The 24498-nt window shown below is 41.4% G+C and overlaps 1 protein-coding gene across 1 annotated transcript in view; it reads left to right on the plus strand.

The window, feature by feature from the left end:
• The window catches only part of scfd2 (sec1 family domain containing 2), a 128770-nt gene that overhangs the window by 42944 nt on the left and 61328 nt on the right, over positions 1–24498 (plus strand). Inside the window, exon 5 of the mRNA XM_084722785.1 lies at positions 18658–18952. Coding sequence (XP_084578911.1) covers positions 18658–18952 — 295 coding nt within the window. The remainder of the gene's footprint in view (positions 1–18657; positions 18953–24498) is intronic.

Below are 24498 nucleotides of genomic sequence, written 5' to 3' on the forward strand. Positions count from 1 at the left end.
AAAACAACGGCTGCCTATAATAACCACAAATTCCTTAAGCCTCCATGTTGCGCAATGCAGAAGGCCTGCAGTAAATCTCACATTCATAAAGTTGATCATATTCAGTTTGTGTTGAGAAGTGCTGACTCAGCTCTAGGGTGATTTTGCTGGCTGTAGTGCGTGGAGATGTTGCATTGCATTGAATTATAGTGTAAGTTGTTTGCAATATTTTGTCCACTAGTGTTACTACTACTATAAAAATACTCTATTGCAGTTAAGTCCATTAATTATCCATTTTCTATACTCATTAATCCTTTCCAGGGTCATAGGGGGCTGGAGCCAATCCCAGCTGACATTAGGCAAAAGGCGAGATACACGCTGGACAGGTCAGCAGTTCATCACAGGACAAACAGCCATTGATGTTCACATTCACACCCACAGACAATTTAGAGTCACTAATTAACCTGACTTTCATCATTTTGTCCAACAGTCCAGATCTCAGACTGATTCGGTTTACTGTCATTTGAGAAGATGAAAAGAAAAGGATGATGAAGTGTTTGGTATTTTAGCATGAAAAAATATGTTTGAAAAATTATGAAAAGCATGAAGAATTATGTAATAATACAGTTATCAGTCATCAGTTGCTTGCTAATTTAACTTTAATTTTAATAACACTATTCAGTTAATCAACTACTCAATTAGGTGTTTGAGGCTCAAAGTGTACGTAGTGTATTTTTCTTTTTAGAATGAATCATAGTTTTTATATTTATATTAGTCTTGTATGAAAAATCTTGATCGGTAATGTAATGACAAAATAATTTGATAGATAATATAGTAATAAGTAAGAGTAAAATGTGCAATATTTCTTTATGAAATGTAGTGGAGTAGAATTATTAAGTGTCACTCAATGGAAATACTGAAGTAAAGAATAAGTTTCTCAAAATCATATTTGGGCCTGTTTGTAGGATTTTGTGGCATTATAAACATGTAGGGGAACCGATGGTGGCTCCAAAAGTCACAGTAAATGACAAAAACAAGCCTGGTGACTAATTTCCCTGTCGATTAAATGCAAAATTAATTTAGAATAGTTGACTAGTCTAACACTAAGAAAACACTCAGAAAGCAGTTAAAATTGAGCAGAATTTATTAATTTATAATGTTAAACACTGTCCGAAAAAAAATAAATAAATATTGTGTGTATTAAGAGCCATTTGAAGCTGTTTGTCACAGTCAGCAATCGCCAGATTTAAAACGCTGCCAACCTGCGCTGGTTTTACGAGCTGTCATCTGTCAGACTTTGCTGATATAAACATCTGGGGTTGCCTAGGCGATTGTGGCATACGTACTCGGCGAGAGGGGCTGCCGTCTGACAGTGAGCAGTCCCGACTAGTGGTGGGCGGCTGCATAAAATCTTAGAGGCAACAGATAATTGGCATCATGCATGAATGAAATATTGATAAATAGTTTAAATGACTAGTATTTCTGTTGCCGACTAGTGAGGGTTCGGACATTTAATCGTATAGTCGGCTAATCACACGCATCCCTAATGAAAACATAACAATTCTTATTTTCAAGTGATGATACACAGGCTTGATGAATATTATATTCCATTCCTGCCATATTCTGTCTATAAATCCCCCTAAATCTTACACACTGGACCTTGAAGTGCAGTACTTGAGTAAATGTACTTAGATACATTGCTAAGTACTTTACATTACATTACTGCTGTCAGTGTGAGACTACTACAGACTACTGCATGCAGTAGCTGTGGGAAAATTAAGTCTTAAAAAACCAGTGGTCATGGTGAAGCTAAAAAAGAAATGGATAATATTAGGTAAGTGGTATACTCTGGATACTTGAGCACTTGGCCCTTGTAATTCTCACGCTCTTAGTGGTGTTTATAGAAGCGGTGCCTCTTTGCCACCATGATGTGTTTAGTCCTTGTTTAGCAGCGAGGCTCTGCGCTGCATCACAGGATAGACAAACAGACAGACAAGGCATTAGTGATGCGTTTGCCATCTGTTCAGGAAGGACAGACATGATGGGAGAGGATGGGGCAGAGAGACATTTTCACAGTGTATGGAGGCAAGGGTTGGGGGGGGGTGCGTCCATGGATTTACCGCCAGACATCAACCATTATTTATCAGAGAGGCCAGTCAAACATTGGTGTACACTCTGTGGCACGCTGTCACCCTTAACATGGAAGACAGGTCAGGGATTGTCAATGATGCTGTCTTCTTTATAAAACAAGACCCACCTGGGTCTGGACCCCAAGGGTGACAGGGAGATAATGACATAGGAAACAGCTGCCAGCATTTAGACACCCCGTCTTGACAGATGATATAACACCCAGAAACAACTAGGAGAACTTTATACATGCCAACCGATGGTATTGTGATATAACAGAGATATTTAAAATATATATATATTTATGTCATTAATTATTGATAATACACATATATTAGTATTCATGTAATAATCATTTCCATTTTTTTTCATTCTCAGTTGGTCTCCCACCCCATGGTTACAGACTCCTTCTCCACCTCCACATACTTTTATTTAGAATATAATTCATTTATGACAAAAAAGACAAAACACCAATGCATCTGTAAAGCAGACTTTCTCACTCTTTAGGCTTCTCCTGTCATAAGTATTACACCCACTAGAGGTCGCTGCCCTAAAAATATACATAAATACGAGTTTTAATAAGTTGCTTACATGGACGACCTGGTCACTCGTTATTCTAGTGAGGAAATGCTGCAGTGTGTACAATTAACAAGATAAACTTTTTTCAAATTTTCTATCGATTGTTCGATAATATTGTTAGCAAATTTTTGTGGAAAATCTGATATTTTGTCAGCCCTAATGCACACAGCCAGAAAGTGCGATAAATCTCCAGTTGTTGAGGCGCATAATGCGTGAAGGGAACACAGTGTGTGAACCAAGAATTCCGGGAAGGGAAGGTGGTCAATTAGACTCATTGGAGATAAGGTAGGGATTGAAGCTGGATGGAACAGGGTAGAGAAATGAACTTAACTCAGGCCTGAGTTTGGTGTTGCAATCCACCCAGTGCCTCCACTCCTTCTCCAACACTATATCAGCCTCCCAGCCTCGCAAAAAACCTCAGCGGAGCCGTTATTTGATTTGTGCTCTCGTACTTGTGGGCTCTAGCAGTTTTGATTTAGTCAAAGATATAAGTTATGATTTCTCAAAGTTATGATAGTCTTGTGGGATTTTTTTTTTTTTTTTATCACGTCAGAAGAGTTTAAGAGTCTGTGTGATTTGGCCAAAGCAGAGGTATTCTTTCACAAGCAAGGCAAAGAAGGGGAAGAACTGGGGAGTGGGTGAGAAATCTGGGAAAAAGAGAGACAATAATAGAGAGAATTATGTATTTAGAACTAGACAAAGTAAATTAAAAAAAGAGGTGCTCGGCTGTATTAATGGTTCGAGCTTGTCTTGTTGCCCCTCCTGGTTGTGTTTTTAGCTGAGCTGTGGGCTTAAGGCTCTGGGAATGTTTGTGTAGTACAAACCCTGGGTGATGTTGTTTGTATTGTTCTATTTCAGCCTGTGTGTCGAACCAGTGTCAGCAGACCGCTGTGTTGTGTTTTCACACGCACAAACACACACATATAAAGAGAAATCAGCTATTCACTCATCACTCAGTCTGTCTCTGTCCATCTATGACCCCATCTCCTAACTTCTGCCCTGTCCTTGTTTGCATCCACTGGTCTTTGCCCCTCTCATGAAATGTGGGTCAGTGCTCAAATGAATTGCCATACAGAGATCCTGGTAAACCCTGCTGATTTTCAAAGTGTTATAACAGATGGAATTCATGCAGGGCGATGGGTGTTAGTGTGCAGACATGCAGTCTGCAGACGGATCGCTTCACGTCTTTGCTCTCTTTCATTCTAGCCTGCGTGTTGTGTCCAGCCCTCCCCATGACACTTCAGTAAACACAAGCATAACACATATACCTCCTGTTGCCCGCATGTCTGCACATGTTTGTGTGTCTGTGCGTAGCGTTCCAATCAAACTGGGTTCTTACTGTTTTGGTGGGGACCAGCGTGCTTCCATACAACCTGTGTTTAGCGGTGGCACGTTACTATGAATGTGTGACAGAGGACTGCTGTGTGTGCAAAATGCCACCCTGTCCCAGGTCTTAGATTACTCACAGAAAGAGCGTTTTCTTCACGGCCCGCTGCTCTGACAAACTGCGGGACGGGTCGCTGTGTTAAAATAATATATTTAATCTTACAGCAAGGCTTTCTTTGTGTGCGTTTTAATGAAACTTTTCAAAAGGCTCAGATCTCATCTGCAATTAATAAAACTTTAGAAATTTATTGAAAAAGAAGAATTGTTATTATCTCCTCTGAACTTTTATTTTGAAAGTTTCCTCCCCCTGCCACAACTGCCCCTCACTATGACTACCCATATTTCCTAATTCTATTTTCTGTCTCTTTTTTGTGTGAAAAGGGGTTTCCAGTAAAAAACAGATGCCTGTAAATGCTTATTATGTGGTTTTACCCAATACTGCCTTATTTCATTGTGTGCATGCATTTGTGTGTGTGATACCAGTACCAATACCAGGACCCTTAAAGTGATTCTCATACCAATATATACTTCATTCAATATTGTTTTTTACTTGCATATTTTTTTAACTGCCAAACTCAAATTTAATGTCAATCACAGTCAATCAACATTTGCTGTGATTGGCTGCAAGCAAATCCATGCAAATAGTCATTTATTTCTACATTTGTTCACAAAAAAAATGGAGTGCAACTGTTGTTTGATTGGAGAAATTTTGATGCTACTTAGTACTGCGTTATTTTGATCAATACCTTAAAGGAACAGTTCACCCCAAAATCAAAAAATAATTTTTTTTTTTTTTTTGTTTACCTGTAGTGCTGTTTATTATGGCTGCAACTGATGATTATTTTTGCAGTCGATTAATCAGTTGATTACGTTCTCAATTAATCAATTAATAGTTGTTTGTTTTAAAATTTCAAAAAATTGTGAAAAATATCAGTCACTATTTCCCAAACCCCAAGATGATCTCTTCAAATGTCGTTTTACTCACAAACCAAAGATATTCAGTTTATTGTAAGAGAGAAGTAAAGAAACCAGAAAATATTCACATTTAAGAAGCTTTTTTAATGACTCAAACCAATCACTATAATAATCAATTAATAATCAATTAATCATTGCAGCACTACTATTTATAAGTCTAAATAGTTTTGGTTTTGAGTTGCAGAGTTTTGGAGATATCAGCCATAGAGATGTCTGCCTTTTCTCCAATATAATATAACTAGAAAAATACATTTGAAAAAAGCTACAGCAATGTCTCTTTACAGAAACCATGACCCTGTTACCCAAGATAATCTACGTACCTTATGGTAAAAAGTTTAATGTAGGTAGTTCTCAGCCCCAGTGTGTGTGCTGCAGGTCCATATTCAATCATTTGTAAGTCTGTTGAGGTAAAGACCTCTCCTGTTAGCTAGACAGTAAATAATGGCGTTGATTGTGATTGAATGGTAAATAGAGAATTGGTCTGACTCACATCATGAGTGTGCCCATCAGGGAACACCATGTGACCTCACACACGCACACTACCGTCACTGCACTGATAAGATCTCTCTGAGGAGGTCTTACTACATTTCCTTCCAGTCATCCCAAACCATATTCCCATCTTTCCTCCTTATTTTCTCTTATCTTTCTCTTCTTGGACTTTTCTTGTTTGTTTATGAGATGTTAGTTAAAGTGTTCCAGTGCTTTCTAATTTTGAGCATAATTCATCTCTACATCCACCCAGGTGTGTGTACAAGTGAGCGTTTGCAGAGGAATGGGGGGGAGATTAGTTGTTTTCCATTTCCCGTGTCTGTAATGAGCGCCCTATAAATGTTTAGGGAAGAGCAGCCGTGTGTAGGCGTGTTTGTCCATGTCTATGATAGAGATACGCACAGGTTGGCGGGACGGCCCAGATTATGATGTAGACCTTATTTACACAAAGAAGCACACACAAACAGCCGTGCATGCACATGTAAATACACAGTCCTCCCTTGCTGAAGGTTAGCACCACTTTCCTTTAAAACAGATGTGCACATGAACTCTTTTCCATTTAGCCATGAATTCAGTTACCTCTGTGACCTCTGTGTTAATGTGGGGTTCAGAAAAGAAGCCAAGCCCCTCCCCTTGTGTGGCAGCACGCTCACTTATTTACATCCAGTGCATAACCTCCTTTAAAGGGATAGTTCAGATTATTTGATGCAGGGCTGAATAAGTTACTTTTCCATAGTCAGTATATTCCCTACAGTAGATGGTGGTTGGGATGCCCCCAGTTTAAATAAAAGTAGAGCCTGACCGATATATATATATCAATTGACCGATATTATTGGCCTGATATTGGCCTTAACAATCACGGTTATTGTTGAACTGTAAAATGTCCTACTTCCATTACATATCTTTGTCACAAGTTTTAACTACCTTTGAGGTGTTGCAAAAAATGTGTGTTTATGTATATATTCCATATTATGTACATTATATTCTGTATATATAATATTGGCTAGTATATCAATGTTGAAATTTTTGTTACTCCCTAACATCAGTGTCGGCATTTGACTGTCTAACAGCAAAATAATTGTTGTGTTTTTTTAGGAGGACCTTTTCTTGGGTGGTTAAACTAGTTTTTGCCTGTCCACAGCAGTACATTGAGCTTCTGTGCTTGTACCCCTCTCTGCTTCTCCAAAGTTGAAGCGTGCCAACCACCATCTATTGTAGGTAATACGCTGACTATCGATAAGTATGTCATGCAGCCCTGCATCAAACAATTCAAACTATCCCTTTAAGAGACAGAGAGCACACCAGCTGTACCTCAGAGTAATGACTCACAGATCACAGTACGCTAGTCAGTGACACAGCTCTCGGGTTATGCGTGATGAATTCCATGTTTTATTCAAACTTTACTACAGAAAGGTACCAATGACAGAGCTCTGCATCCACTGCAGCAGCCTGTGATGACACTGCCAGGTTAGAGATGACGCCATGGACAGAGCTGAGGTCAGCAATCCAGAATACAGCTGTGATCCACCTAACATACAGCTAATAGTTTAAAAATATCCAACACTTTGACTCCAGTCCATTTCCTGCCTATTGAAGACTCCAAGTCGGAGGGATGGGGTTTTGGAGGGAAAGAGACAGGCAGACGCGGTTCAATCTGTGCAGCCTGAGAGCGAGCCTTCCTGTGCTCGGCATGGTGCAACAGTGCCCCCTGATGTCTGAAAGTCTCCACAAGGCCTGGAACTGAATTCAAGACTTTAAAAACTTTATCTCCCTCTTATGAAAACATGCTCATGTGAACTTAAAATGTGTTTTCCTTCACATAAATCAACCTCAAAAGCAGAAAATGATCACGCTATTTTGCCACTACATTTTTACAATTTGCAGGCAGCATTTTCCCCAACCAGTCAAGCCAAACTCTTATTTTGAAATAGCCTCGTTTTGTGCTGGTTAAACTTACTCACCCCCCCTCCTCTACCTCTGCGCCCTCCTCTTCATGTGTGAGACTGAAACTGGAATCAGATGGGCTGCTTTAATCTTTCACACTACATGTTTCTTCATTTGAAAAACACAACGGAAAAAAGATACAAAAAAAGAAAAGTGACATGCTGTATCATGTCAGTATCACGTTTCTGACTGTCTGCAGAAAAATGAAACCGAGCAACTGCAAAATGTCGAAGCCAGTTGTTTTGCTTTGAGTCCCATTGGATAAATTGTGGTTGTTTCATTTTGCTGCGTGTAGAAACCGTCTGTTTACCTCAGGATGTTTTCTCCCTGCTGGTGCCTCCTTAGTCAATTAGCAGTGGATGTAATGTACTGTCCTTGGCAGTATTAGGAGTTTGTGTGTGTGTGTGTGTGTGTGTGTGTGTGTGTGTGTGTGTGTGTGTGTCTCCTCATGAATGCGTATGATTCAGTTTCTCGCAGTGTGAGAAAAGTACAGGAGGTGTAACATGGCCCTGGGGTTTGTGGCTGCAGAGCAACTCTCATCTGGTGAATTGCGCCATAATCTGTTGCAGCCTATGTGGAGAAAGTAAGGGCTCATTAATTCTCTTATGTTTCTAAACACTTGGACTATACTGCCTTTCACATTAAAAGCCACATACCATTTCTATCTTGCTCACTTTTCTTACAAGCACAGTACCAAAGGTCTGAGTGTGATAAGCAGGCAGGGTGTCGTGTGCCGGGCAGACAGAGTCCAGCCACAGTGACCAGCATGTGGCTGACTGGCGGTGACGGGGCGGCGTGCGGGGACTTTGTGTTTGTGTCTGTGATTGGGTCCCACGTCTCCTCCAAATTATAGCCCTCGAGCTCCGAGCCAAGCCAACCTTTGACACACAGAGCAGAGGAGAGAAAATGCAGATAAAAGACAGAGATGCAATGGGGCAGGGCATCATTCAACAATGTGCAATATCGGTGCTGAACAATTCTTTTTTCGATACCTAAATCTGTTTGAACAAAAAGGCAATTACATTCCACATTGCACTACAATTATTCTTTTTAAAGGAAGAAGCTGTTCAAAGACCTGGAGGAAAAAAAACAAAACAAAACAATGATCCCCATCTCTGTTCATAAAGTAGTGTTTTTCCTGCATGTCTTTGCAAGAGATGGGACTAATCCAATATCAATAACGGGGGGGTTCCAACTCCACAGCGCCCTGTGTTTTCTTTTTTGAAACAAAATGCAAAGCAGCATAAATTTGTAGCTGTAACAGCGCTTTTCATGTCTATTCTACATTAGCATGTTATATAAGGGAAACGTGTTCCCACATTTGCATTTCCAAACATAAAATAGCAAACTTAAGATCTCAGCAATGCATCATGGGAAATAATGCAAATGACTTGCATCTCTCAGCTTATCTGCAGCTCATGCGAATGTCACGAGCCACAATCCTACAGCCTCTCACAATGATGAGAGGATGAAAACATCAACTGACACCGAACTTGAACTGAAGTTCAGTTTCAGCCTAATGTAATCTTACACAGAATACCAGTAATAATAATAATAATAATAATTATAATAATAAAGTGCCAGTATTAGTATAGTATTGGTATCGGTAGATACGCAAATTCTGATATCAGATCAGAACTGAAAAAAGTGAATCATGCATCTCTAGCCTCTACGGTGTCTAATGTTAGAAAGCCAATCAGCAGATAACCCTGGTTCTGCTTATTTACTTGCTAAAGTTGATGAGGTCTGCTCCTTAGGCATTTTTCGATACTTGATAGTTTAAATAAAAGTATATAGTAGAAGTTCCATACAGGCTTAGAGATGCATGTGGAGGCAGTGGCTTAAGAGGATAAAAGGTGAAAGGGAGAAGGACTGATGTAAAAGCTATTGAGAGCTTTTGCCTGTATTGACAGAGAGGCAGCTGCCCGTCCATCCCTCCTCCAGCGAGCTGACCTTCAGCTGTGTTCCCCCCCGTGCTGGAGTCCATTGATTTCCCTCCCAACAGTCCAGCCTGCAGGTCTGCGACCAGGCCGCTCGGCCGGGCAGAAACAAAACAGACTCACCTCACACTCTGTGTGGTAAATTCAGGCCCCATTTAAAGCGAAAGATTTATGTCTCGGTGTTCCCACAAACATAACAGGCATCAGGCTGATGGAGCCAGACCAGGGGTCACCTTACCTTTAAAAGCTTTTCCATCCACTGCACCGTCTATCATTCCATCTTACACTTTACAGTCTGTCCAATCAATCAATGAAATTGTCTGATCTTTGAAAATTTCCTTTTTTGTGTGTTTTCCTTCAACTTTCCTCCTGATTTATGTTTGCATGTTTGTTTTTTCTGAGCTGAGACATGCAAGAATAATCAGCACATGGACAAACCACAGAGTAGTGGTCAGTCTCTAAAGTACATTCAGTACATTCCATAGTTTATCAAGTATTAATAGATTTGTTGTAAAGAAAATCCTGCTCTGTTTTCCTTTTGCATTCATTCAGGCAGTGTTTCGCTGAGTCATCAGAACATCTGGATGACGATCATGCTGGAGAGGAGAATAGTAGCAGACTTTTAAAGGTCCAATGTGTAATATGGCACAAACGGAATATGATATTCATCAGTATGTGTGTGTGTGTGTGTGTGTGTGTGTGTGTGTGTGTGTGTGTGTGTGTATAAATACCTGCAAATAAGAATTGTGTTTTTATTTTCTTAGGATGAACCTGTTATATCTACAGAGGGTTCCATGGAGCACAAAATGGAGAAACCAAACACTGGCTCTACAAAAGTCAATAACTTTAAGTTTTGCAGCCACCATAGGTTCTCTTATATGTTAGAAAAGGGAGAGTGAGGTAGGGTTGGACGATATGGCCAAAATCTTCTATCACAATATATGTAATTTTATATCACTGTCACTGTAAATTCAATTCAATTCAATTAAGAGAATTAAATTTTTCCATACTGTACACATTTTGCTCTTTTTTTTTGCACTCACTCAAGGCTCAGCACAGTAAAACTAACATTCTTTCCAAATGGGAACAGTAGTTTCAAGTGTTACAGATTTTAAGGTTAACAAGTGCAAATTAATACCAGCCTGGGTTTGATCAAGGAAACTAAATAAGTTTTCATTGGTTTGGATGCCTCCTGCTCTATATTTGTAATTCAATACTGCTCATTAATCACATTACCTGCGAGGCAGCTGGAGTTGAGAGATAGTGCGAGAATAGCTCCCGTAGTAGAAACGATATCGCCTCCACAGTAATCTGCACCGGTGGACACATTTCTACCATCACCCGGTATATACTGTCATCGTGCCCAACACTAGGGTGAGATGATATGTTTGCAGTTTGCAAGCTAACCTCTAGACATCACTAAATCCTAGTCCTTATGATTTGGTTTACTTCGTGATCCTGGCAGTTACTGCTGGCAACATCAAATGTGGTTTAATTCTACCCAGACATTCCTTGAGCAGATTGTTTAAGTCAGAAATAATTGCAAACACGATCTGATTTCTTGCTGTACACAGCGCGAGTGGTTTCCCACTGAACAGCAGAGCACAGTGAAGTTTGTAACCTTTCAGAGGAGTTGGAAGTCTTCATCTAACAGCTCACTGTGGCTTCCCCCTCTTATTCTGTTAATCAATGCAACATTTAAAACTGATTCACTGTCAGAAAAATGCAGAAACTAGCTGTTTCCTTGTTTTGAAGCTACATTTTTTATGAATGATTTCAGCCAATGCTAACCTCAGTGACAAATACGCTGCGTTTTCTCTGACTGCTTCACAATAAAAAACATCCCATGTTTCATCAGTTGAACGATTTCAGTGTGCAGCAGTGATAGTAGGAAGTGTTTGGCTTGGATTAGCAGTAACTAGGCTAATCATGGCAATAACAGAATTAAAAACAGTAACCTTGGATTATATTCTTTCCGGTGAATCTCTCATTCATGTGGCAGTTTCCAGAAATGGCAGAATCAGTCGCTAAAATAAACAGTAATATCTAACAAGGTAATTACAGAATGCAAATACATTGAAGACAACTGCAGAAAAAATGCAGACAATGAATAAAAAATGGGGTTTGATTTCATTAAAATCTTGTAGCTTAAAACTGAGAGCACACCAAAGGACATTAGAGAGGGCAGGTATCACTAACATTTGGATCTTGTCGGTTGTAAAATTCAAATCCCTCACCTTGTATTTGAGCCTCGGAAAAATCACAATCACAGCAAAAATGATGTGATTCTGTTTGAGTAATTGTTGATCTTCAACAGATCAGTACATGTAAGATCTTGTGCTCGGACTCGCTCTTCTTTGTGTTTAGACTCATGTTTCCGCTCTCCTTCTTAAACACCTGATCTGTTGTTCACACCTTTCACACAAGGCAGAATAATGGCTGTAAAAAGAGAGCCAGAGATAAACTTAATTTTTTCCATTCCCGCTCAACTTAAGGCAAGTTTCCGTCTTTTCATAAACAGAATTTTTCCGGTGAAACCGTTCTCGGATTCATCACTGTCATCGCCGCGGGTTACAGTGAACACATGTCCCTGCTGAGATGCTGCATGGGTGCGAGTGCGCTGGCAGGCTGACAAGGCACTCATCTACAAAATGTCTGTTGAGGCATTTGTTTTGTCTGAGTTTTGCTGTTGTTTACGTGTTCAATATCCCACCAGCCCCTCTGTGGGTGAAGACATACTTGTTTGTTTTCCAGCTGTTCTACTACAAATCAATAGTAAGCTTGCTGTACATAATTTGGACTCAAAGTTTAGTTGCTGTCTTCTAATTTCAAGATTTATGTATTTTGTTTTTAAGAAGTTTGCTTGTATGCCTTCCAGCTTTGCGTGTTGTTATTTGTGAATGCAAATTGGATGTGATTACACATTCGCAAATGAAGCACATGTGTGTATTTCCAAAAGAATGCAAATTAGTTTTTTTTTCTAGTTGGTATGGCAGTGATGAGTTGTCTGACATCCATGTAAGGTGACTCCTGTCCAGAGTGTCTTTGGTTGACTAGAACAACTGACCTATAGCCAACTTTTTTCATGCTCCCACAAGGACCCCCACCTCCCGCCCCTCCCCCTGCCCTCCGGCCCAGAAAAAGGTTCATTGTGCAGGCAGGGAGCGAGGCAAGTGAGGCCTGGTTCTGGTTAGCGCACTGTGCTGCATCTGAAACACTCACCTTCCTCCAGGGTTTGCATCTGGAGCTGGTTTCCTGTTCAGGCTGTGCTGGGCTGGGGCGGAGTTTGGCCCGGCTCTGTGATTGGGCGAGATTGAGCCTTTACGGACCCCAGGATGGTTGGAGTCGCCAAACAGTAATCTGTCAATCACTGGCAATCCGATTCAAACCAGAGCATAATGCGAAAGAGAGCTCATGATTGGTGCAAAAAGCGCGAGCAAGAAGCCAGTGATATTTCAGTCATTTGCTAATAATCACGCAGCAAATTTAGGCATCAGCCAATCTGCTGGAGCTATTCAGGGAACAAAGGAGTGTTATGCTCTGTATTTTTATCCATAGTCAGTTTTTCTCTGGGAAATATTGTGTCATGATAAGAAACTCTCAAGTAATTCAAAGTAATGGCTTTATTTGAGTAATTGCAGCTTTAAAATTAGCATTGTTTTGACAGAGCGATGCCATTGTTATTCTATAATTGTGTGTAATAGTCACATTAGAGCATGGCAGCAGGACCAGTGCATTCAGTAATGGTGTGTAATAATAACGTTAGCTTCCTGTTATTACTGCAGTAATGCTGTAGTTGAGGCCACAAGTCCTGCCCTTACATCTGCATAGTGGACCTTAAACGCCACATAAATTTAGCAGTATTCTTCTGTTAGTCTGTCAGTGACAATATTTTTAAAGAGTATCCTGTAAAAAAAAAAAAAGGTTTTGGAATGTTAGATGAATGCTGTGGCAAAAAGATATCCTTGAATAAAACTAGTATTAGCGCAAATCATGTCTTTGAATGGGCTCTTCTTAAGCCTTTGATTATTGATGCATTAACTTGTAAACCTGTAAAAAGTATTTGAGTGTTGTAGGTGGTCCAAATGGCCGACCAGTCACAACCAGCGGCCCTGCTTATTCTTCAAAGTAAGCTACTTCAACAGGCACATGAATCAAATGAAATTAAACACAGAATATCTGAGTGCAGTGCTCTGATTGCATTATCCTCAGCGCCATGGAAAGCATGCTGTATTCTGCTCCGTTCTGTTCCCTGAGGTGTACGGTACACTACCTTTCCAGTGAGCTTCTGTGCCAGGGCTCTGAGTCGGGCATTGTTGAGTTTAGCTTCAGCGCTGGAAAGAGCTTTAGTCAGTCTTCCCACTCAGTTTCAGTTCTGTACCAAAGACCTCCATTTCCTGCTCTGGCGCCATGGCGTGGAGCTGACAGGAGCTTTTATAGATCTCCTGAAGGGACCCAGTTACTGTGCATGCTTCCTGTCACGCATAAAAACATATACACATAATGCACAGTGCACAGTTTGCACATGTGGTTAAGAAAGGTACACTATGGTGCAAAGAGGAACGCCAATTGTGCAAAGGTGCCATGAACCAAAAAAGATAAATGAGACATCTTCAGGACAGAAAGAGATATTTGAAAAGAGATAAGAAATGGTAGGAATACCACTTTAGTTGCAAATTCACCGACATTCCCACATTGACACTCTATTTTAGCTATAATTTTAAATTCAGTTTTCCAAATTTGTATTCACTCTTCCAGATTTATGTACTGTTGTCTGTTTTGGGGGCCTTTTTCTTGTTAAATCTTGGACACTTACCCTTTTTATTCCTCTAAAAATCCCTCAAATGAAACAAATTGAGAAAGAAAAACTCTTTCCTCCTTTGCTTGAAATGCTCTGAACTCCTGTCCACATGCTAGGGTTGGCCAATATATTAAACTTTTCTAACTGGCCACTGTCAGCCCATCAACCAGTGATTGCTGATATACTCATGCAGTTGTTTGGATGGATGCCAGTGGCCGATATAGTGGCCCAATCGCCCAACCCCACCACACTATGGCCCCAACATGTAATGATTACTTCATTTGAAGGAGTCACAAGTCTAAAGAGTTGGGGACAGCTATTCTAGGCAACTAAATTTGAAAAAAGTGATCCTTTTAAATGATGTGTTTATCTCCCCTATAATAAGCCTTCTCTGAATATTGAAATACGCAGATGATCTTGATGATTATAAATGATTACAGACATATTTCTGCTTTTAATAAAAGCTTGTTGTATGCAAAGTAGCAGCAAGATAAAGCTGCATAATGGTAACTTTGATCAAACCAACAACCTTTTTACCATCTGGCAGCTCCACTGACCAACGTGCAACCTGTCAAACACGATTTAAGACCACATGTTGAAGAACAATACACAAAAAACTGGATGCCTACAACTGGTTCAGGTTTGAGTGAAGTTGTTCTTGACAAATGATGTGGGGGCCCAGATTCCCTCCTGAGCTCCTCTTTCAGCTCCTCCTCTCTCCACTCACCCACGCTGAGAGCTTCTGATGCCAAAGTTACATGGCAGCAGCAGGTACTTCTCAGGCCAGCTCTGGTCAAAATGAAAATGTAACTTGCTGACAGTGGGCACGCTTCTTTGAACGCCCAGCAGGGATCATATGAAAGTCCTGCACATGTACGGACAGCTGTGCAGGCAATCGATAGTTCTAAAGCGAAAGATAAAAGAGAAAGTGAATTAGCTGTTTGCATTTCAACAAGATACCCTTAATGTCCTTTGTCTTTCTCTCCTCAGTGCCGTCCAACAGCGAAATGAGCAAGGGAACAATCCCAAACATTGTTTGGCAGTTTGAATGCGTGTAACTTGGAGAGGTATTTGATTTCCCAATGTTTAAGAAGAAAAATGTGTGGTGAGACTCTGTTTGAGCGGTCCGGAGGGGCGAGTGGCTGGCTGGGGTCTGAGGCAGGGAGGAGATGTTGGAGAAGAGTGTGTTCTCCTGATACCTCAGATATTGGGAGGATGTGACTGATGCAAATAACACCTTCAGCAGCGTCTGCTTATGCAGCAGTGATAAAGCCCCTTTTCGGGGGCTGGAGCCTGTCTCAGCTGATATTGGGTGAGAGGCAGGGTACACCCTGGACAAGTCACCAGTTCATTGCAGGGCTGACACATAGAGACAGACAACCATTCATTCTCACATTCACACCTATGGGCAATTTAGAGTCACCAATTAACCTATTGTGTAGCATATCTTTGGACTATGGGAGGAAGCCGGAGTACATGGAGAGAACCCATGCGGACACAAGGAGAAGACGCAAACTCCTCAACACCCCAGCCGTCTGGGGTTTTCAAACTTAGGACCTACTTGCTGTGAGGCGGCAGTGCTGACCACTGCACCACCGTGCCACCCTCACTTTGCAGTAGTCACAGGTTTTTATTGGCTCCAGCAGTGATGGACACCTTATTTCCTCTGAATTCTTCACAACAAAAGTTATTTTGTTATCCAAATGCTTTTATTCTGAAGCAGCAAAATGAACAAGAAAGTGAAGAAAGCAGATACCTGAATGTAGAAACAGGAGAGAAACTTAACTTCAAACCACAGAGATTCAGCTAGAAGCTACAAAATAACTGAACAAGGAGAGATTTATAAAAATCTCTTTCTCTCTGCTCTTGTGCACCGACTTCAGCTTGAGCTGTAACTGTGATGTGAAGTTTAACTTCATATTTATAATCCAAGAGCTCACTGAAATGAGCAGTCAATGATTTTGACCTTTTATCATGAACTCTCTGTGAGGAACAACCTTTCTCTGCAAAGTCTTCCCCTCAGCCATGACTTCTTGAGGGACAGTCAGTCAGTTCTGTGGCTTTGGCACTCCATCTCTGGGTCTGATTGTATTGCTTCTTTGGCTCGGTAACGAGTTCTTCTGGGTCAGACACAGGATCCCCCCAGTGGGCCCACCACAGGGTCCAAAGCCCCATGTTCTCAGAGCCTGTTTGTCTTGGTGAGAGCAACACAAGGCTCTTCACAGAGGAATCCCTCGTTAAAATGAAATATATCCACAGGGGCATTTGTAGCTCAATCGGACACAAACATACTGTCCTCTGTCAACAATCATTCCCTTTATACTATCATGTGAAACATAATTCCCCCTGTAATTTCCCAGTATCTTTCCTGACTCTGTTTCTTCCCTGCTTCATTTATCACAACTATCTCCCTCCTCTCTTTGACTGTGTTCCTCAGTTTCCCCTTTTCAGCCTTATTTTTCATTCAATTTTCATGCTGTTCATCACACAGATTAGCTCCACGCCCTTGTTTTATAGCTCTATGAGCTCACCCTTGTTGTGAGAGTGGCCAGTGTTCTGGAAACGGTCCGGTGATCTACAGCATGTTGGACTAGAGCGCAACCATCGCGAGGGACTATTCAGACCTGCTCAGACAGGCTCACAAAAACAGGTCACTGCACCTAAACATTGCCCCAAATGTTGGATTTTTTGAATGTGTGTGTGTGTGTGTGTGTGTGTGTGTGTGTGTGTGTGTGTGGAGAGAGAGAGAAAACAGTTCAGTGCTCATGCAAATCCAACAAAAGAATGAAACAAAATTAGGTGTTACCTCAGCCTCTCACAGAGCTGTTAAATTAGAGAATGGAACGATGAGCTCACACACTGTGCTCTTAATTTAAACACTTACAGTATTGTTACAACAGACACACAGACGCCAACTAATGAGAATGTAGACTGATGAGCAGGTAACATCAAATTATGTTAATACTCAGCAAGGGGGACACAGCAAATTAATCAATTAATCAACACATTGTTTTTCACAGTTTGACTGAGTAAACAAGTGAGATAAAAACATGTTAGCATGTGTGCTCCCTGTTTCCAGTCATCTTGCTCAGTTAAGCTAACTGGCTGGTGGTGGTACCCACATATTTAGCACGATGGACAGTTTTTAAAAACAAGATCGATACAGCTGTGATGCTTTTTAGTGCCACACACTGTTGTTCCTCATCAAGTCCTGGCCGCCTACATTACCCACATTGCAGCTCCACCACTGACATTACAGCCAGAGATTTGGGTGTGTCACGTTTTTGCAGCTAAGGTAGCCTCAAACCTTCAGCCTCAGGCAGAGATGAGAATAGGGATGGAATGGAGAACAGTTCCAGCTGAGAACAGGTCTCAAGTTGCCAGCAAAAAAACAATGATGTCAACAATGAGTACTCACATTCTTTACTCAAGTAGAAGTACAGATAGTGTAAAAAAAACTGTAAAAGTAGAAGGATGATTTGACTTCTTTACTCAAGTAAAAGTGAAAAAGTAATGGCTCTGAAATGTACTCAACATATAAAACTAAAAATTTCCACTGCCTCTTTCTTTCTCAATTCATTGATTAGTTGTTTGGTCTCTAAATGTCAGAAAATGGTGAAAAATGTTGATCAAAGCCAAAGATGATGTTCTCAAATGTGTTGTTTTGTTCACAACCGAAATATATTCAGTTTACTGTCAGAGAGGAGGAAAGAAACCAGAAAATATTCACATTTAAGAAACTGGAATCTGAAGAGTCTGAGAATTTTGACTCTTCTTTTAAAATTACTCTAACCGAGTAATTTAGTAATCGATTAAAAGTGCTGTTGCATCCCAACAAAGTTGCACATCCATTACAGAGGGTAAAAATCTTATTTTATAGTAACTTTAACACCATGCAGCCAGACTTCTTTGCTAAGAAAACCTAACTGAAAAAGAAATGCTGTACAAATACTTAATTCAGCAAATATTTCATTTCTCAGTCTAGTTCATTTGTTTCTACACTGTGTCAGACCCAGAGACAATAAACTGAAAATAAATTGGCTGGAAAGCTGTGTGGGCCTGCTTTTTTCCACACAGTAAATTTATCAGGTATCGGTAAGGGAATCAATAAAGAATTTAGACTGATAAGCAGAAACAATAATGGCCTGGGTATCAATAAAATCTTATCAATTCCCATCCACAGATGAGGAGCCTACAGCACCCTCCCTCAACTTTTTTAACACATACAGTAGTACTCCTCAACACCTGTTAACAGACCTTGATGTGTAAAATCAATCAAAGTACCCTTTAATAACCATCATCAGGCCCCTGGTTATTTGTCATTTGTAATATGGGCAGTAAAAATCAAACGTATGCCATCCTTATGTGTCTCTAGAAGGTACAATAACTGCTGTTTTCTGACTAACCACCTGTTTTGCATGTGTGTTCCTGTCACAGGCTCTTGGAGACTCTGACTTCCCTGCTGTGCTGAGGCAGCTGCTGCCCTTGATGAAACCCCGCGGAGGCGAGGACAGCGCTGCCTCCGGGTCGAGGTCCAGGGAGGACGAATGCGGGCCCGACGAGCTGATTCTTCTGCTGGTTTACCTGTACTCCCTGGCTGACGAGGCTCAGGCCGCGGACGAGGACACCGAGGAGGAGGACCTGGAGAAGCTGGAGAGGGAGCTGATCGGAGCGCTCACCCTGGTCATAACCCGAGAGGCCGAACTCAGCCCCTTGCTCCAGAAACTCACCGGTGAGTGGGATTTAATGGGATCTCAAGTTAATGATCACCTCTTGGAGCTTTTGCCCCCTTTGCCAAATGTGCTGATTTGTCCGTGAGGAGAGAAATTAGAGCAGGAGAGTGTGAACAGCTAATTGTTTATTTCTTCTGTCTGCCTCCAGTGCTCTTAATGAGAGGATTTTTATCAAAGTCCTCACACCCCATCCCTCTCCCTCTATCCTTGTATCACACGCCTCCACAGACACAGTCTGGTCAGTTTGGCAAGCAGCTACACAAACAATGGAGTGTGGGAATGTCTGAACTTAGATGTGGAGTGTGAGAGAGAAATTACCATCTGCCATGACAATGAGATTTACCTGTACAGCATACAGGAAAACCTTTTATTTGTGGTTCGGTTCATGATGATTGATATACCTTAGTTGTTGCATTAATTAACGTATTAAGTCCTGCATTAAATGCTGTTAATTCTTGTACATCCCTGATAGTTTTTGCAGTACTACATTCATGTTTTTTTCATGCATGAAGTCATGATAATTCGTACCCTTACTGTAAAGTTTTACCTGAGCGTCTAACTTGCTCCGCTGTGTGTATGTGTGTGTCGACTGTTTTCTTTGGTTCCTTTGTGCAGCACTGGAGTCTTTGCTGGTTTAGCTGAGCTGGTAATTGTGTGGTGGAGCAGATCAAGGCCAGCCCGTGAGACGAATTAACCATCTACCTCCACACCACAGCTAGCTGTACCTCCCAGAGTAATAGCATCTTTAACCTTGAGCCTGTACACACACAGTCTCCTCCCCTGCCACATAGTTCATAATTACAGCTACTTTTAGTTGTGGCCTGCTCTGTACCTTAGCACACACCCTGAAATAATACACTGCTGTTGGGGTTTTCATCTCATATCACACATAGGCTCATAATAGTATATATAGGGTTGGTAAATCTATGAAAAGCACTAATAAAGATTGTTGATCCCTCTTGCTCTTTTTCACTCTCTCCCCTCTCGTACTCTGTCTCTCCCTCTTCCTGTTCTACTTGGCTAAATGCAGTTTGGAGTTGAGGGGCCTCTTGGCAGGCGCAGGCAGTGAGATGTGGCTCATGTTAAAAACCTGACTCTCTGTTATAAACACTTCATTGGAAATTACCCTGTCATAGGGTGCCAGGTGTGTTTCAGACAGAAAAAAAAAGCCGTGTCTGTCTTGCCCATTCAGAGGAATTCAGCAGTGTGTGCACCCCACTTTTAGATTTGAGTGTGCGTTTGTGCATGAACGAGTGTCTGTGCGGGAGTTTTTATGGCAAGCGATGAAGTGCTTGGCTGCGGTAACATGAGGCGGGAGGTCGTCTCACTGAATCCAGAGCAAAACACTGATTGTGACATTCTCCCCAATTAAAGGACTCAAATGGAAACCAGACATTGAATGAAACCTGGTCGCCATGAGAACAATGTTTTTACAAATTCTTCTATTTTGTTCCCTGGCTACAGTGCATGTACAAACAGGGTGCAGGAACACAAGAACAATATACACGCACACAAACGCCAGAACCAAAGAGAAGAAATGGGGACAGTTCAGGACAGGACACAGGACAAGCTAATGCAACACACCCCGACCCTGCTAACTACCTCCTTCTGGGAACTTAATTAAAGAGCATCTTCAGGAAATGGTGTTCCTCAGACTCCTCTACTCTGTAGATTTGTTGTCTGGTCCATGTTTCCTGACAGTCCTGGTGGGCCTGAGCTTTGTGTGCTGTGTCATCAAACTTCTATCAACACATTGTTTTTTATCATAAGGTAGACAGCCGGTTTGGTTTGTTGCATAATCACAGGGACATTTACCTTCATTTATAGTGATATTTTAAGGATAAAGGCCTGGTCAAATGAGCATTTAAGAAGGCAGTGTTTCATGGTAAATTTCAGTGGAAGTGCTGCAAACTGTTAAGTGGATTTTCTCATAGTGGAAAAGAAAATCTGCACACATTTTTCACATCGATTTCAAATTCGGTTAATTTTGACCTGCCAGTTCATATTAAGCTGTCTTGACAAAGCCGACATTTGAGGGTACAGAGAGCTGAAGCATCCAAACTGGAAAAAGATTTCATAGACTTTTCCATGCGAAGGCCCCCCAGATGGCATTGGCTTTATTAGCATTATGGCTGGGCTCCTCTTTGTCTTTAAAAACCCACTGACAATCTTACAGCAAACATAAAAAATGCTGACTCTTTCCTTACTTTTATTAATGACTAAGTTATATTTATTAGAATAATAATAATGCACATTATAATAATAAACATTTAATTTGATTTTCCAATTTGTTGAGGCACCCCTGGTGCCCTTTGTTTGCTTCCAACGGGGACTCAGCAACCACATTGGAAATCATCCCTGATGCTGAGCTAAAGAGCTCGCTAACAGTAGTAAACAAAATACCACAGAGGAGTAAACAGTGGAAACAGAGAAAATACAGAGAAGCTTGGGGACCTACTGCATTGTGACTGTTGAGGACTTGTCCAGCTGGCTAGGCTGTTAGCAAATAGTTCATTCCCTATAGCAGTTCACCAGCTAGCCAGCGAGTCGTCACTGAGTCGCCAAGATTCTACCAAATATTTTCCAAAGTTGCACACAAATTAATTTTCACTGTGCCACTTTCTGGTGCCCAGGCCTTTAAGTAATATTCTATTTTTTTGTTGCTGTCAACAATTCCCATGAAATACCCACAATAACAATGTGTTAGTCTGTCTCTCTTACTGCTTTGTGATTTCTCATCTTTGATATTGCGCTCCAAGTTCATTGGTTCCTACTGAGGACCTAAAAAATAGGTCACAAATATTTTAGCATAACAAAGTACATAAAGAGAAATAAAAAATACATTTGCTGGGGACTATATTGAGCAGCAGCTTTGGTGTGTTAGTGAGGATTTATGGCAGCTAACCCTAACCCCAGCCCATCTTGGTGGTAATAAAGAAACACATCACTCTGTTCAACAGTGTGGCTCATTAAAGTGTTTAATGTATAGTTTTTGGACAACAAAGTAGATACAGTATATGGCTACATCAGGCTATGCTACACAGGCAATACTGGTTATAAGGCTCATTCATTGTTTGCTTTGGTCTTTTCATCGGATTTGTTGACAGTAAGAAAATCTAGAAGACCACAAAATAGGCCTTTAAATAATGGCTCTCACCATAATTGTTCATCTTGCAGCTTCACACCAGAGGGAGGACAGTAGAGCAGCCTAAACAAACTCTTTAAAATGGCGTAATACTAGTGTTAAGTGTCAACCGTATGTTTGCATTTGTGCACACTTTCTCATCACTGTGTGTGAAATGCATGAGAAATGAACATTGATACTGCTCAGCGCAGTGCAGTATGTCTGCATTGTTGTGTTAGGGCATGGCTTTCATTAAAGGCTTCAACAGTATTTATCCAAGAAAATGGTTCCGCTTATTGCAGCCTGGGAAATGAGCTCTTAAACCAAACGCTCCTCAGCCAACACCACATGTGGAAAGAGCGGGATTGGTCATGGGCAAAGGAGTGAATGGGGAACAGACGCTGTGATTGGATAAAGTACCCACAGCTCTCCTGAAACCTGGATTCTGATTGGCTGCTGCCAGACAGTCTGCGGTGTGCATGGGTGGTGTGTGTGATGTGTGCAGGTTGTAAATAGCTCCGAGCAGTTACTGTTAATCCCTCGTTCAGTTGTGGCAAAAACGACATTGATGCTGGTAAGAGGGTAAAAATGAGTGTTCCTCAGACTTCTTTATGGATTTGTTTCCTGTCAGCCTTGGCGGATCTTGTTTTTCTTCATTTCAGAATCAAGTCTCCTCCCTCGCTGTCCTCATTTTTTCTTCGGGTAACAGTGGGCCAAGAAAGAGAGAGCAGGCCAACCCAAATGTTCCTAATTCTTCACCCTAGGACATCTAGCTAGCTGATGGATCAAAGTTTGTCTGCACTTATGTCAGTGTGTGGGCGTGCAGCTCCAGTAGTGAAAATGTAAAATCCCAGTCCCCAGATGGTGATGATAGTGATTTACTGGCAGCAGTGACACAAGAAGGCAAGAAGGTTGCAAAATAACTTTTTGGTGACGTGAATTTCAACTGAAATTGCCGTGGTTTCATGTCATGTTCCTCTAAACTCTCTGCCTCAGACACACATTGGGTTTGTTATTCATCCTGTCAGTGGGGTGTGCACGGGGCAAGGAAGAGGGGAGCACTGGAAGAGTCTGTCGGACCTCCCCAACGCCGCTGTTTGGGTTGGCACGGCAACACCGGCCAGTCGAGGGACATGAAAGGGATCACACATAACTCTGGCCACCAACTCTCCGTCTGCCTACTTCTTAAACTTTTCTTCTCTTTGTTTTTTTAATTTCCTTTTCCATTTCTCCCTCTTCCTCACCGCGCTGTATTTCTCCCTGCATCCCTTTCTCTGAGGCCCTGAAGCACCAGGCTGCTAGCAGTAGGGGGAAGTGGAGCATAAGTTAGCCTAATGATCGCGCCTGATTAAATATATTTCCCCTGTTGCACTGTGTTTATGAAATTAGTCCCAATTATTTTTAATTGGTGGTCTTTCTTTACTTCCTCCTCTGTTACACAAGCACATACAGGCACATAGACACACATAACATGTATGAGGTGAAGAGCGTGGGCCCTGGGGTGAGCACAGCAGCCGGTGGCGTTGTTCTCTCTAGTTCACTTCATCAGATAAGCTGATGACACGGAGCTGAGCCTCTAATTAACAGAGGCTCATCAGCTCCTCACTGCCGGGCCAGACAGGCCTGGTTAACAGGCAGGGGCCACACACAGAGTCGCCATCAGACCCCCTGACTCGCATCCCATCAAGTCTGCTCCCAAGTCTGCCCTGTGGTCGGGTCTCCATACTGGGTCTCTTGTTCCCTTGTATACATCCCACTTCCTACTTTCTTCTCCTCTGGGTTATGCTGGTTTAGACCCACAGCAGGAGGACGGAGTGACAGTTTTATTTGCAGGTAATAAGGTGTAAATCAAGTTTCATCATCATAAAATATTATATTGATTCTTTGGACAACAATATTGATATCACAAAGTCTACCACTAAACTTTAATTCAATTCAGGGACCTGTTGTGAAGAAACTGCCACCCCTTTCTTTTCTACTTTTGGTCTTAACAGAAAAAAAACAATTCCCAAATAACTGCAATCGGTTTAGTGCAGTAAAATTTACTTTAAATTGACTACACCAACACACATACACATGGCTTTAACAACAAGAACATTTAACAAAAGCACGAGATTCAGCTCAGTTTTCATAGACAAAACATTTCTTTTTGTTAGTCACCATTATCATCTTAAGTCTGTCGCTGTGTCTCAATTCGCTGACTTCTGTACGTACACTTTCTGTTTTGAGTGCATTTATATCAGCATTTATGGCAAAACGAAGTACACCACAAGTACCCGGCTGTTGTGCTCAAAATGCTACTCAACACTTCTTGCTCTCAACAGTCAACATGTTGTCTACGTAGCAGAAGAGGCGGGGCTACCAAACTTGTGAACAGAGCAATCCAAGCGGCTGAGGAAGCAGTCACGGTCACTATGGTGG

The sequence above is a fragment of the Lutjanus erythropterus genome, chromosome 7, assembly GCF_056507025.1.
Source record: "Lutjanus erythropterus isolate fLutEry1 chromosome 7, fLutEry1.hap2, whole genome shotgun sequence".
NCBI classification, from domain to species: domain Eukaryota; kingdom Metazoa; phylum Chordata; class Actinopteri; order Lutjaniformes; family Lutjanidae; genus Lutjanus; species Lutjanus erythropterus.